Below are 15985 nucleotides of genomic sequence, written 5' to 3'. Positions count from 1 at the left end.
GCTGAGACGCTGCCTGTGGCCCCGGGACACTTGGCACAGCACCAGGACTGCGAGGACGAGGGTGGGGAGGAAGAGCAGCAGGCAGTGTGGGTGTTGGTGCGGGGGGAGGTCATAGATTTTGAACCAGATTCTCAGAATCTAAGAAAGTCTGGAAGAGGCTTTCATGGTAAAAGAGATAAACCATGTCTGCTTTTTGAAAAGATGAGGGAAGTCAGAAGAGTAAGTCTGGTGAGAACTTTAAGTGTTTCACAGTTTTCTAGGAGAAGGACCTGGGAGTGGTGAGGACTCCTGGTGGTGACATAGGGAGGCTTGGCAGGCTGCAGGGTTGTTGCGCCCTGAACTCAGAGAGCAGGGGCTGCAGCATGAGCTGGGCAGGGCTGGACACAGGGCCCAGGTGCCTGTGTGACCCCGTGGAGATGTGCAGGAGTGGGACAGACATCCCGTCCCCAGGTCCACAGGGACCCTGAACGGTAGGCACAGACACCAGAGCTATCATTGCAAATGACGATCCCAGTCACGGAATCCCTGATGCGTGGGGAAAGGGAATGGCACAGCCCTGCACCGGAAGTGGCCAGTTAGAAGAGGCCGAGCAAGCAGTAACATCGGACTTAGCCAGTGAGGCTCCTCTGAACCAAGAGGCCATGTGGACCCTGACGCCAAGAGACAAGGGTGTCAAAAGTGGCAGCAGGGCCAAGTGGTCCCATGACGCAGGGGAAGGGACGTGTGTCTCCGGGATTTAGTGACGGGACGTCTATGGAAAGAGAAGATCTTGTATAGTTCGTGCATGGGTAAGAGTGGGTAAGAGAAACAAGGAACAGCTGTGGAACCAGAGAAGGTTGATGTGGTCCATCCTTCCAAAATCAGAGTAAATAAACATGAGAGGAAGGTCAGGGTTCATTAAAAATTGTAGCTAAGTGGGAAAGAGAGAGAAGGAGGGAGGGAGAGAGATTTGATTAAATTCAAATGCTATTGGGAAGGTGTAGCAGAGAGGCAGTGGCTGCAAATGCAGGAGAAGAAATCCCCTATTCAGTGCTTCAGAAAGGGTAGAAGGAGCTGTCCCCGAGCACCATACTGGACTACTCTACATAGGAGGAGAATTCTCTTCCCCCGAAAGAGAGCAGAAAACAGGAGCACACGTGGACAGATCAGCACCCCCTTTGCTGTGGGAAGCTGCTTCCCCTCGGATGCTCTTTCCCTGTTGGGTGCATGTGTGTGCCTGAGTCTTTCATCAGGGACTGATATCTTTGCTGAAGGTGAGGAAACTAAAGGTAAAAAACAGTGAAAGAAGCAGTCACTTGCAGAGGAATTCTGGCAGTGCCCACAGACACACCGCCCACTGGTCTAGCCTTTAGCTTCCTCACTTTTATCCTGATACCTGGATTTCTATTTTAACAGACCCCAGTTCTGGAAGTCTATGTCTATATTTTATATTTTAGGTGAGAATTTCATTAACAATATCCGAACCCAATAGAAAATACTAGCGTCATTCACTAATGAAATGCGAAAGTCCTGCTTCTGAGGTCGGTCTGTGAGAGTACGGAAAGCAAGGGCTTTAGTCATATTTGAAAAAACACAGGCTCCAACTTCACTTGATTTAGCAATATTCAAGAAAAGGCCAGATAAATTATTTTGTATGAAATGAAAATGCTGAACTTTTTCACATGTCAAAAAATGCTTTGCTCATAATGGACTCAAACTATTTTTGGAAATTGCGTATTTGGCTAGTCTAACAAAAAGACAAAGCTCCATCACTACAGGAACGGCTGCACAGTTGATACCTCTCTACGCTGACCACCTCCTGAAGTTGACAAGGGACTGAACATGCAGCATGTGTCCACATCAGCACAGCAGACCTTGTTCCTTATGCTGATCACACCTGTGTGCTGGCCAGTTTGTTGCAGTCCCTTGCGTGGTCAACTTACAGAAGTTCTACTGTATTATTTTTGTCTTTTTGTAGAATGCTTTGCGCATGACTTGAATAGTACATGCAACTGTTAAATGGATGAGAGACAGCACCAGGTCCACTTCCATTCTAGATTTAGGGTGTACAGTGCAACACCCTGAAGGGACACAGGCAGAGAGGGACACAATGACTGATAAGAAGCCTATGTAATGATGATACTGTGGCTGGAAAGGTTCACACCAGTGTCAGGGCAGGGGCCGGCAGAGCAGACGAACTTGGACAACAGCCCCATCACACCCAGGGTCTGTATCCTTCCTGAGTGTCCAAAAACCACCAAGCCCCCACTTCTAATCAGAAATCAACTACATCCCACTAAGAATAATTCCAACTGCACGGCTTTTTGTTTTGTTTTGTTTTTCAACCATACATGCTTTTAGCCAGCTAAGGAGATTTACATTCAAACACAATTTAAGCGTAAGAAGCATATTTAGTTTTTTTTTTTACTCCATACCTTGGTAAGCAAGTTTAAACCCCTGCCGGTTCTGTGAATGGTCGCTGTAGAAGTGGATGTGTGTTTCGTGAGTGGTGCTCAGCAGAGCCGCGGGCAAGTCGGCGCCACTAAACTGCCCGATGGTGGGGCTGGTGTGGTAAGGGCCGTTCTGGATTTCAAGGTAGTCATGATTAGCTTCAGTAGAGAAGTTCAGGAACTGAATATGCGCACCTACAGAAAACGTGCAAAAGCAATGGAAGTTCATACCAAAATGTATAAAATCGATGCTTGGAAAAAGTACTGAAAACTTCCGTGGTGTATCTCCACGAAACAGAGCTGCCTGGTGGAGGAAAGCAGGCCTTTGGGGTCACCACAATGTCACACCTGCTACTTCTCACCGTGTGATCTCTGTCCATGACATGAATGTCCACAAACCCGCTGATTTGTGAAATATGAATATTACCAGGAAAGTAACACAGAGTCGTACAACAGCAGTGCTTAGAACAGGGGTTAGTGCAAGCGAGCACAGTGACAGTTTCATTCAGTTGCTGTTACAATTATTATTAAATCCGTAAACACAAGGCTGCAATCATGTTATGTCATCAGCAAGTTCATTTATGGCTTTACCAAAAAAAAAAAAAAAAAAAAAAAGAAAGACCAATTTTAGTCTAAAAAATTGCCAACAAAGTCTATAAGTGGCTCTTACTGTAACTGGATGGTCATACCATTTTACAAGAGATTTATTAGTTTAGCTGATTGTTTTTAATTATGTTAGACATACAAAGCAAATTACTGCTATTTATAAAAAAAAATTCTAATCCAATTTCAACCTCCCTATAACTTTCACAACTAAATCTAACAGTCTGGCACTGTTCAACATTCCAAAGGATGATTCAGACAACCAGTCTCGCTGTCATCATCTTGATCTGTGCACTAAACAAGTTGTGGCTACTAACTTAGAAGAAAATAAAAATAATTTAGAATCATTTGCTATTATATTGTGGCATTTTTGAAAATTTATTTGACTACTACTCCTAAAATATCTTAGTACCTTTAAATAATTTATAGAGCTCCGAAGACATGATTAGCCTTTGGATAAATCCATGCAGTTAAACCTCTACTGGGAATACTAATGGCCATCCTCTCCCAATATAGAAGATCAGCTTTGCTTTGCATTGATTGCTTTTCTCCTGTTTATGATAGATGAAAATATTTTCATTTTCGTCCATTATATTACATTTCCTAGTTTGGGGAAATTAGGTAAGATTTACATGGGTTATCCCACTTAAGTGTAAAATGTAGAGAAATTTTCATGCCAATGTATGTATTCAGGTGTCAAAGGAAAATACAGTTATTAAGGATATAAAAAATCTATAGGGAAGAAAAACCTAAAATTACTCAATAAAATTTAAGGTCATATAACAAAGCCAATTTCATTAATTATGGAATTAACTTTGTAAGGAAGAATGGAAAAGTGAACAGCAGCCTTCTGGCAGGGCTTAGCATAAGGGCAACTGTCATGCTCAGGGAGCAGTTTACCAGCTAACTTTTCCTGCTAAGGTGATCAATATTGTTATCTTCCCCTTACCAGCGAGCAAACTAAGGCTCAGGAATGCTAGATGTCAGGTCTGACATTAACACAGGGAAAGGTGGAGCTAGGGTGACAGCCACATCTGATTGACAACGTCTGCGCCCTTTCCAGCGTGAGCATGGCAAGAGGCACTCATATTACGCTTTTAGAAATATTCCCCTGGTTCTTAGAGAAAGTCAGTTTGTATTATATTTGTTCTAATTAGATCGAAAGATCATGAATGAAAGAAAGTAGAATGTGGAAAACTCCAGGAGGAGGAAAAAAAAAGATAGATCTTTAACAAATCAACCACAATGAGATATTCTTTTGAGAATGAGTACTAGATTCCTATTCCCGGAGGTCCGTGGGTCTGCAGAAGTCAGGCAAGGAGCAGCCCAGGCTGTGCTCTCGGCATGCAAGCACCATCCACTGTGTATGACCCAGGGGGAACAAATGTAAAACACTTCAGTCAATATTTTCAAATGTCAAATTATTTGTTGATCAGCCATCCATGAGCTATTTTTTCCCTAAATTCCAGCAAGTATTTTTGGTCAAAAGAAATGAAGGAAGGAAGGAAGGAAGGAAGGAAGGAAGGAAGGAAGGAAGGAAGGAAGGAAGGAAGGAAGGAAGGAAGGAAGGAAGGAAGGAAGGGAGAGGAAGGAGAGAGAGGAAGGAAGGAAGGAAGGAAGGAAGGAAGGAAGGAAGGAAGGAAGGAAGGAAGGAAGGAAGGAAGGAAGGGAGAGGAAGGAGAGGGAGGAAGGAAGGAAGGAAGGAAGGAAGGAAGGAAGGAAGGAAGGAAGGAAGGAAGGAAGGAAGGAAGGAAGGAAGGAAGGAAGGGAGGGAGGGAGGGAGGGAGGAGCAAATGTCTTCTCCTGTGGCTCAGCTCCGAGTGTCCCCTCCACACTGCTGTGACAGCTAACCAGAGGATCCTTTAGGTGACATATCAAGACTTGACTTGTTTCCCCATCCATTTCTAAACTAAACCCACAGTGTTCTTTTGTGCATGGCCCATAACTATAATAAAAATGAGTTATGTTGCTAATAAACTAAAGATGTGTGTGTGGCCACTTTTGGACACCAAATCTACATGCATGATTATAGTTTCATAAACGGCCTTCCCATCCCTGAGAGACTAATCACAAATCACCTGTTAAATTAATGAAATTTCTATTTATGTCCCCAAAGTACCAGATAGAAAAGAAAACTAGGGCAATGTTAGAGCATTTAAAATCAAATGGTGGGGAAATGGCTTAAAAGGTGCTCATTTCAGATGCGCACACGCAGACTTCAGAAGTATTCACCCAGAGACACGTTTTGAAATTCATGGACAGGCCCAGTATGAAAGAAGATGGAAGGCAGCCAGCAGATCACGGAGTGAAAAACTGAAGACAGCCAGTGTCTCAAAGCCTAGGGAATTGCGAAAGTGGCTTTTCACCGATTTGGAATTAAACTTGAAATGGAACTGGAATTATGACAATTATAATATTGTGAACGAAATTACCATTTTAAGCAGGATAAATTATACAGCCACATATCAAACCACCTAATACATATCAGGAAATGGAACAGGGCTCAGCTCTAATCTGGCTTAAAATAGAATTATTTAACTATCTAATTTTCAGCAAATTGCATCCAGTTTGACATTGTAGAGCCCAAATGAAAGGATTAAAATAAGCATAACCTAGTTATCCTTTTATCATCTCAAAGAATACTAAAAAAAACTGTGTTATTACAGGCAAATCAATCTGAATGCTTATCTTTGGGAGAATGCACACAAAATATTCTCATCTGACTGTAGCCACATATTAAAAATTAAGTGCCAATAAAGAGTCACCTGCACAAAGAACTTTTAGCTTTTGGGTTTGATAGAACTTTGAATAGTAATGTGACTATGATTTCAAATTTAAAAGCTAGTTTTTATTAGGGTATCACTTATGATTATTAATTGCTGTTTTGTATTTTCTGTGTGCAATAAACACATGGAAAAAGTTAATAGCTATGGAATTTAGTGAACATTCTAAATAATCTTTTGTATTATCTCTATGTTTTCGAGGTGGTCCAAAGGCATAGCAATTCTGGACAGCATCTTGTGCAAGATTAGTGCAGTGGTTTTTAAATATAAAAGGCAATGGTAAAGCAAGGAAAGACTTGGTTAAATTTTTTTGACTATGCTTTGGACATTCTCAAGAAAACAGAAACAAATTCTGAACTGTGGGGCAGCACCTGTGGCTCCAAGGAGTAGGGCGCCAGCCCTATATGCTAGAGGTGGTGAGTTCAAAAACCCAGCCAGAGCAAAAATAAAAAAAAAAAACCCTGCAAATTCTGAACTGCTCAAGCTCTGTCAAAGGAATACAAAACAGCAATCCAAGTCTGTGAAAAGGAAAGAAAATGACATAAAAACATGGAGAATTTGGTTTAGCTACTAAAAATAATTAACTTTACATAATGCCGTCTTTAAGTCAAACAGTTGGAATGCTTCAAAACTGCCCCATGAGATTGCTATTTTATTATGTCCATTTTATAAATAAGGAAAGAGGGTTTGAAGCATTTTGGCATCTTGTGCTATCAATAATTGATAGAGCTATAATTCCTACTTAGTTAGTTGGACACAGAGCCCAAAGCTGTGAGAAACTACCATATATGTTCCTTACGACTTGGGCAGTTGGGCAGGGTCTTTTTGATCATTTTAAGAGACAAGCTGCATTGTGTCCCAGACAGAGGGTATAGAAAGTGGTTGTCGGGGCAGCGCCTATGGCTCAGTCGGTAAGGCGCTGGCCCCATATACCGAGGGTGGCGGGTTCAAACCCGGCCCCGGCCAAACTGCAACCAAAAAATAGCCGGGCATTGTGGTGGGCGCCTGTAGTCCCAGCTGCTCGGGAGGCTGAGGCAAGAGAATGGCTAGAGCCCAGGAGTTGGAGGTTGCTGTGAGCTGTGTGCGGCCACGGCACTCTACCGAGGGCCATAAAGTGAGACTCTGTCTCTACAAAAAAAAGTAAAAAAAAAAAGAAAGTGGTTGTCCCTAGAATGAATAATTAGAGAAATGAGGTAAGGTAGTTTTCCCAGAATGCCACAGCAACCAGTCACTGCTGCCTAGTTATTTAATTTATTATTATTTTTCTTTTTTAAGACAGAGTCTCACTTTGTCACGCTTGGTAGAGTGCCCTGGTGTCATAGCTCACAACAACCTTAAACTTTTGGGCTCAAGCGATCCTCTTGCCTCAGCTTCCCAAGTACTGGGACTGCAGGCACCCACCACAATGCCCGGCCATTTTTAGAGATGGAGTCTTGCTCTTGCTCAGGCTGGTCTCGAACATGTGAGCTCAGGTGATTCACCTGCCTTGGCCTCCCAGTGTTTTCTAGATGGGTCTTGCCTTTTATATTTAAAAACTACTGCACTAATATTACACAAGATCCTGTCCAGAATTACTATGCCTTACTAATTACTATCCCCAGTGGGATTACAGGCGTGAGCCACTATGCCTGGCCCCACCTGTTGCCTATTTATTTAAACTGTTGATTGATCCAAGTGCATAAAGTAGGGGAGTGGGACTAATCAAAAGAACTATTAGACTAAACTAGTGGTAACTAGTAGTTCAGATAATCTATCATTTATTCAGTAGTAAGGGAAGAGCCAAAGCATCCAGAAAAATTCCCCCATGAATGAAAAACATGAAACATATTTTGCCCCATGAAAAGTTAATAATGCCTCATATTCTGGGCAAGTGTTTTTATTAAGGGAAACTGGGGAGGCTGAAGTTATTTGTGCTTGTCATTACAACAGCTGAGCCCTGAGAAGCCCAATTCCAAAACTGACACCCAAGGAACAGGGATGTGTGTTCAGATGCTGCAGATGACATCAGAGTCTTGGAATTACAGTTAAGGACACTTGGAAAGAACAGGAGGAACTTTATTTTTATAATTTATTTTGAACTGTTGACTTGTCATGTTGGCTTTTGGTCAGTAATATTCTATCTCTACTGATAACTTTCTCCAGTCTCATGATTTCTACTTTTTTTTTTTTTTTTGTAGAGACAGAGTCTCACTTTGTCACCCTGGGTAGAGGAGCTCACAGCAACCTCAAAGTCTTGGGCTTAGGCGATTCTCTTGCCTCAGCCTCCCCAGTAGCTGGAACTACAGGTGCCTGCCACAACGCCTGGCTATTTTTTTGTTGCAATTTGGCCGGGGCTGGGTTTGACCCCTCCACCCCGGGTATATGTGGCTGATGCCCTACTCACTGAGCCACAGGCGCCGCCCCATGATTTCTACATGTTTTGGCAGCAAAGCAATTTACCCTAAATAAGCAATGTTTAAAAGATCTTAGGAAAATCTTCATGCATTTCTCCTTATTTAGATTAAAAGTGATGAGAAACATTTCCTGACTTAGTGCAACCCTGGCATCCAGCGAACTGGGGCTGCTTTGTGAAAATGAGTAATTCTTTGTGTGCTCCAACCAGGGCCACCGGGGCAGAGGCCCTGGACCCTGCATCACTTGACTGCCACTACTGCTTGCTATATACAGTAACATTCGAGCACCACTCATCTAAGCAATCATTTTCCTATTACACAGTGTTCCAAGTTTAAGAAGATAGAATTCATAGTAGACCTGACATTTGCTTTGGGTCTTAAGTAAGCAAGTTTCCTATAATGTTTGTTTCTTGATAAAATTATCAGTGATACTGCAAAGAAAACATAGTTGAATATTGTTTCCCACAACTCAGAACAGAGAGGGGGCTAGCGGAGGACCACACTACATACCTCACACACGGCAGTGAGAAATCGAGGGCACTAACCATGATACACTAACCATAATACACCATGATACACTAACCATGATACACCATGATACACTAACCATGATAAACCATGATACACCATGATACACTAACCATAATACACCATGATACACTAACCATGATACACTAACCATGATACACTAACCATGATACACCATGATACACTAACCATGATACACTAACCATGATAAACCATGATACACCATGATACACTAACCATAATACACCATGATACACTAACCATGATACACTAACCATGATACACCATGATACACTAACCATGATACACTAACCATGATAAACCATGATACACCATGATACACTAACCATGATACACCATGATACACTAACCGTGATACACTAACCATGATAAACCATGATACACTAACCATGATACACCATGATACACTAATCATGATGCACCATGATTCACTAACCATGATAGACTAACCATGATACACTAACCATGATAAACCATGATACACTAACCATGATACACTAACCATGATACACCATGATACACTAATCATGATACACCATGATACACTAACCATGATACACTAAACGTGATAAACCATGATACACTAACTATGATACACCATGATACACTAACCATGATACACCATGATACACTAACCATGATACACTTGCGTTAGGAGGAGCGGTTTAAAAACCATGATACACCATGATACACTAACCATGATACATTAACCATGATACACCATGATACACTAACCATGATACACCATGATACACTAACCATGATACACTAACCATGATACACTTGCGTTAAGGAGGAGCGGTTTAAATACACCATAGTTATTAATCACCTAAGTGTCTTATCTCAACATTAAGGAGGAAACATATTTCTACTCTTATTTTCCCACTTAATTAGCAAGATCATCCAACAGCAGACGTGTCCTAGGGAAGACTTTTCTTGTTGACATCCGCAGAAACACCGGACTACCCACCCAGTCTCACTCTGCTCCCTGTTTGTATCTGCCATCATTGACTTCCTTGGAACCTGTTTACTGCATTTTTTTTCCTTTATACTTTTTCTAGGCTGTCCCCACAGGTCCCTTTCCTAAATTGTTATCACAAGACAAGTTCCAGAATTGCTCTAAAGCTTTGGCTATTCCCATAAAACAATACGAGAGATCACAAAGAAAGAAATTGTAGTTAAGAGTTTTTTATAAGAAACTTCCGAGTACTCTATTTATAATAAAGGCAGATGCTCGGGCTTCAACCCCAAACAAACTTTCTCAAAATATCCAGGGCAGAGATCTGATATTTGGTTATGATTTGGGAGATTCTGGGAAGATGTTGCCATCAAAAATGTGGTAACATTTAGGGAAAGAAGAGAACAGGAGATTGTTGTGGATACAACTGGGATCAAACAGAACCATGTACAACTGACTCTGAGATGACCCAGGTAAAATGCGCATAGGCGGCTGAAATGTGGTTTGGCATCTGAGAGCAACTGGTTTTAAAAGCCATGTGTGCAGAAAGGAGACTCTTAAGTTCAGGGCAGTGGATGTTACATGGGAGAAGAGAGTGAGCTCACAGAAGAACATGGTCATATAGATCTAATTTACTTAAGAGTTTTCAACTGTGAATGAAACTGATGTGAGGTTGAAAGCTAAGTAGTAAACTTTTCCCAGATTTTGCAAAATGCTCTATAAAATGGCTTAAGCCCAAGAAAGACTTGCAGGCCATGAACATTCCAAATGTTCACCACCTCAGGGGACTCACGCCTTTCCTCCAAGTCTCTAACTTTGTATGAATTTGGAATTATACTTATAGGTTATAAAATTTATCACAGGCAGACCTGGTGCACTGATTCTATTTGATCAATGTGTAGATTGTTAACTGTTCTGAAGAGTAGCTGCCTTTATTCTGAAACACTCTAAAAGGCTAGGGATTGTCACACGATTTTGTACGCATGTGGGATTTAGGAGATAAAGTATCTTTTGCCTTTTCTTGTAGATCCTCTTTAACATATTTTAAAGATTTACATAATTTTGAGTATAAAATTCTATACTCTATTTCATTTCAATCTCTCTTTCAATAACTGCTTTGTTTAGGTTCATGAATCCTGATGAGGAATTCAGATAATTTTAGTTTAACTTTTTTCCTGAATGATTCTCTTCTGTAATGGTTTGCTAGTGAACATGAGGGAATATACCACGTGGTATTCTTCTCAGAAATTGGAGAAGAGTAAAGTTGGACAGACAAGTTGAGAAAATGCCCAATCATGAATAGAATGTCTCTAATTACTTCTGAAAGAAAAGTGGGAAATATTTGGAATAATAGTCCAAAGAATAGCTAAGTGTGGGTTTTTGTTTTATGTTGCTTTTTATTGTTTACCACACACCAATCCCCATACTAAATAAACTTGTAGCCTGAATTATTTCACTTAATCCTCTCCCTAACCTGATACAGCTATTTCAGTTACACAGGCGCAGAGGCCAAGTTTCCTGTAGTATCACTCAGCAGGAAAGGCCCCAGGTTGGGGGTGGCAGTCTGCCCTGATCGTCGCTTCTATGAAGATTTGCTGCACAAGGCCGTGACCCTTAAGGGCCTTTGGGCCATGCTAGAAACATCCTGCCTTGCACTAGCTTGGCTTCAACCCTGACCCCTTACTCTGAGGACTGGCACCAGCAAGTCCTGCTGTTCAAGTCTCCCTGATGACAAAGTGGGTCCACTTTGGGGAATTCCTGAGCCAGTGTTGATTAAAGTTGTTCAACGTCCTCTATTTCTTCTAGCACTAGCTGAATTATTGTCTCTGTGTTCAGAGGGTTGATGATTTAGAAAAAAAGAAAAACATGGAAGACATAGAAATAGTGGGCTGCTATCATCATTTTGGGAAGAGTCCCTTCCTGGCCTTGGGAAGAACCTGCCGATGGTGAGACACGGGCGGCCCTCGGCAGGACTCTTCACTCTGCTCCTCTTCCGACATAGAACATTCCACACCGACAGAAGCACCTCCACGTCCAGGCACCTGACCCACAGCCTGCCAGGCCTTCCTGCCTGTGGACACTGCAAGGCGCCCTGGCCACTCACCACTGCAACTGCATCCTGGGCATAGATTTTGATGGCAAAAGCTTTGACACTTAATAAAACACAAGACCTTCTTCTGGGGCAGTGATTTGCACTCATGCTTGTGTTCATTCATTGTTAATACCTGGTGTGCAGGCAAGAGCCCAGTTGCTTTGCCCCAGGCCATATCCTGAGTACCTAACTCAGTCCACCAATACTGAGCATTTCTGAGAAAATCAAAGGTAGGGAAACCCACGTAAATGACTAAAATACAAAGGAAGCTGGAAGCAGACTTGGGAAGACGTGATTGGAGATCAAAATCCAAACACCACGAGTTTCTGAAAATGAGGTTTTAGCTTACCTCATAATTAAAATTATGAACTGTTATTTAAAATGAATAATCTGAAAGTTAATAACTAAAGGTACAAAAATCTTTTTTCATAAACCTGTAAACAATGTAGTTTATAATAAAAATTCATAGAATAATACCATATTTTCATATTTATGTTTCATATTCAATTTAAAATGTGTTACCCCCTGGAAAAAAAGCCTACAAAATTGTCCAAGAATAAACAATAACCACTATTGAATTCCAGTAATAGATTAGAAAAGGCATTATTATAAATAAAAAGATAGATAATTGAATTAGAGATGATGCATTTCACACTTTGTGTGCTTACTCTACCAGCCTCCAGCAAGTTAATTTGCCTCCAAAGGAGTTGCATGGCTCAATTGCTTTTTCAAATCACTTTCTGTCCTCAAAGTTATTCTGGCAAAGCTTTATTTAAATCTGTAAGCCACTTTCAATTAAAGATACACTTATGTGTGTCAACAGAACATGGCACATTCTTAATTCAGCTTAATCCGTTCCAAGATATAAATGAAAAGGTTGAACATAAAGGAATCAATAACATTTCACTCACCGTAACCCACGGGCAAGGAGATGGTCCAGGTGCAGTCGAGGTTGTTGGGGTAGGAGCCCGGAAACCCGGGGCTCAGGATCACGCCCCGCGTGGTGGCCAGGGTCCCTCCACAGGTGGCTGTTAAATGCATAAGGGCTGTCAGTCGTGTGGGTTCTCACTTTCTCCCTAACGTATCAGAGCCAATCTGCTTTACTCAGCTCTGCTAAGAAGAGTAAGTTTTCAGGGTATAATTCTGCTCCTAAGCACAGTGCATAAGATCAATAAATCACAGTCTGCTTTGGTTATTTTCAGGCATAGTGCTCCTTCTCGCCTGTGGACTGCTTGGGCATGAAGACCATCTTGCCAAGCACATCTTCCTCTGGTACTCGGGGCTCTGAGAGCACGTTTGCCCATTTAATGTTTGCAATGTAGTTGGGCATCAGATTGATTTCGGTTGATTTTCTGCTATTAATTGATTGGTGGTATTCTAGTTTATTAATTGCTAACTTACTGAGATAAATTAATTACACGGATTTACTCTTGTAATGACCCTAGAAAGGTTGGTATTTTGACTCTGCTCATCTGGAAGATATCAAGAAATTTGCCTGAAGTTATGTATCTTATAAATAGCCCCACAAGATTGTTGTTCTGACTACATCTGATTTCAGAGCCCAAGTTTTAACCAGGACTTGTTATCTTCAGATTTCTTTTCAACTTCGGAATGCAGCTAACAGGAACCTCTGTCTTCTCAGGAAATCTTAAATCATCATGAAGGGTGAACACCAGTTCACACATCTCATCTTAGCTTAGTCCCTCGCATGGGATGTCACTCTATCTGAGGTTTGATTATAAAGAAACATGATCGATTTTACAATAAACTTTCCAATGTTAAGTTGTAACATATGAAATTCAAATATTTGAAAATTTGTAATCTATTAAAATGAGAATGTCTTATACTTCAAACTTAATGGAAATGATGCCACTTCTTTTCAGGAAGCTGCAGTAAAAAGTTTATTCTTATTCAAACACATCAGAAAAAATACTTTAGATAAAATATTTTCTGGAAACTTGTTTACAGAAATCCCTTAGAACCTGCAGTGGAGATTTTATTTTTTTGTGGGGTGGGCTTGCTCTTTCGTTTGTTTGTTTTCTTCACGTAATCATCAGGAAAGAAAACAATTTTCTGTTCAGGGTAAATTTAGTATGAGGAATAGCTAAGATTGAATTCTAGTTAAAATGGTGATTATTCAAACCAACTCATCATATTCTGGGTTTTAAATATTGTATAAGTTAAAAAATTAAAAAAAATTACAGTTTTTTTTTTTTTTTGGTGTGAATCATAATTACAGAAAAGTCTTGGAGAACATCAACTTTTTGCTACGTAACCTTCCAAGGCACCACTCTGTGGGAGATGACAAGTATTTGGAAGGAGAGGTGCAGTTTGCACTTTGTCCGGGGGTCTCTGTTGAAGACCCACGGTGGATCTGCAGAGCAGAGCTAAGTACCTGAGCAGATCTAGCAGTAATATCCTTTCCCTTGGGGCTCTCAAGACCTCCAATGAGAGTGGACATGTACCAACTACCCATGCTCCTGCTCAGCTGAGGGCTGAGACAGACTTGCACGAGCAGCAGCCACAGGTCTAGAGGACAGACGTCACTAGAACAGCATCAGTGTTTGTGTCTGACACGGGCAGAGTGCCCGTGTGGTGGGTGAGCCCCCTGTGGGCCTGAACATTGGTCTCATCTCCTATCAAACACGTAGTAAGTGCCTCATTGAGAACTTTCTGTGCAAAGAAAGTTCATCTTCTGAACAAAGATGTGCAATCTTTCTGTTGTTGCTCATCTAACAAAACTAAGAATTGATACATGATCATAAAAATGCGGCTCCTAAAAGATTTGTTTTCCAATCTTTTCTTCCTTCGTTGTATTTTAAAAACTCCACTACTGGTCTGGTTGTACTTTACATTGGTTCAACCCACCCGTGTTCCCCACCAACCTCTTGCCTCCTGCCCAGCCACTTCCCTCCAGGTAAACAGTGTATTTAGAGAGTCATTGGTAAATATGGTATTTCTAGATGGTAAGGTGTTTATTTTTATCAAATAGCTGGGGACCTTATGTTTCAGTGGATTTACACATATTGTTTTGTGTAGATCCATGTTTTTTTTTTTTTTGGTAAGAATGTATTGAATTTTTTACCCCAGGGTTGAAGATCTCCAGGGAGCAGTGAGGTCTCCTGGCTGTCTGCCACGGGCCACTAGGGGCTGGTTATGATACTCAAAATAGTCAATATTGGTTAAGCGCTGACAATGGTGCTTGAAATACTCAGTAACCTCTAGAGAAATGGTCTTATTAATATATACTCTGTCTTCATTGGTACTAGTATTTTTCAAAATTAGGACATGAGATTTCCAGGAGATAATAAGTAGAATATTACTGCCACGTGTATTTCTGATCCTAAAATGCCTCAGCTTGGGTCAATCTAAAAATTAACAGCAGCATCAACCTTCTAATCTCTCCAATTAGTTTTTGAGATTTATTCTGGGTCATATGTGTGGGTTTTCAATTTAAAAAAAAACTTTTCTCTGTACTTTATCAAGAATCACATAAGTTAATATATCTTCAACAATGGCTAATATCCAAGACATGTTAAATAAAAGATAAAAGTCAATTATATTTTGTTAGCATAAGTGAACTAATCAAATAAAACATCCCCTTTCATAATCCACATTGAAAGCAAGGGAACATTATTTGATTGAATGCCTGCTGGGGATTCACTTCATTTCAAAGTTTAAAATATTTCAATTCTCAAGTTTAAGGCAATATTCTTCACTGAAAAATAAATGGGAAGATTGATGTTCTCTTTAACAAAAAGGCAGAGTCTGGGACATTTTTTCATTTCCTCCTTCCAAATCAAGGCTGGGATTTTAAACCTCCATACAAATAACTTCACATTTTTAGGTGACATGTTAATCTAGACATTTATTTTTACCAAGAAATAATTGTCATAAAATAAGATACTGGTCACTAAGGAACATTTTTCACTTGTAAGCAAGTATGATACGGTGATGTAGTATCAACAGGCCTTATTTTCTCACTGAAGTTTTGTTTTACCGGTTTGCTGTGTGTAGTTTTATTTTCCTCTGTACAATTCCATCTGTGTCCCATACAAGGTAATTAAATATATATTTCTGAAAACCATGTAATACCTATGACTTACATGAGATGAGGGGAAATTAGGCTGTCAGAGGACCATGCAACAGAGAGTAATTATGTTGCTTTACTTGTTAGG

The 15985-nt window shown here is 40.7% G+C and overlaps 1 protein-coding gene across 2 annotated transcripts in view; it reads right to left on the bottom strand.

The window, feature by feature from the left end:
• Nucleotides 1-15985, bottom strand: part of CSMD1 (CUB and Sushi multiple domains 1) — a 1787407-nt gene that overhangs the window by 147244 nt on the left and 1624178 nt on the right. For both annotated transcript variants that reach the window (XM_053598050.1, XM_053598051.1), the window contains exons 40-41: nt 12719-12835; nt 2415-2624 (exon numbers count right to left, since the gene is read on the bottom strand). In XM_053598050.1, coding sequence (XP_053454025.1) covers nt 2415-2624; nt 12719-12835 — 327 coding nt within the window. The remainder of the gene's footprint in view (nt 1-2414; nt 2625-12718; nt 12836-15985) is intronic.

This window comes from Nycticebus coucang, chromosome 7, assembly GCF_027406575.1.
Source record: "Nycticebus coucang isolate mNycCou1 chromosome 7, mNycCou1.pri, whole genome shotgun sequence".
Taxonomy (NCBI): domain Eukaryota; kingdom Metazoa; phylum Chordata; class Mammalia; order Primates; family Lorisidae; genus Nycticebus; species Nycticebus coucang.
The sequence above is the reverse complement of the archived record's forward strand: the minus strand, read 5'-3'. Positions and strand labels throughout refer to the sequence as shown.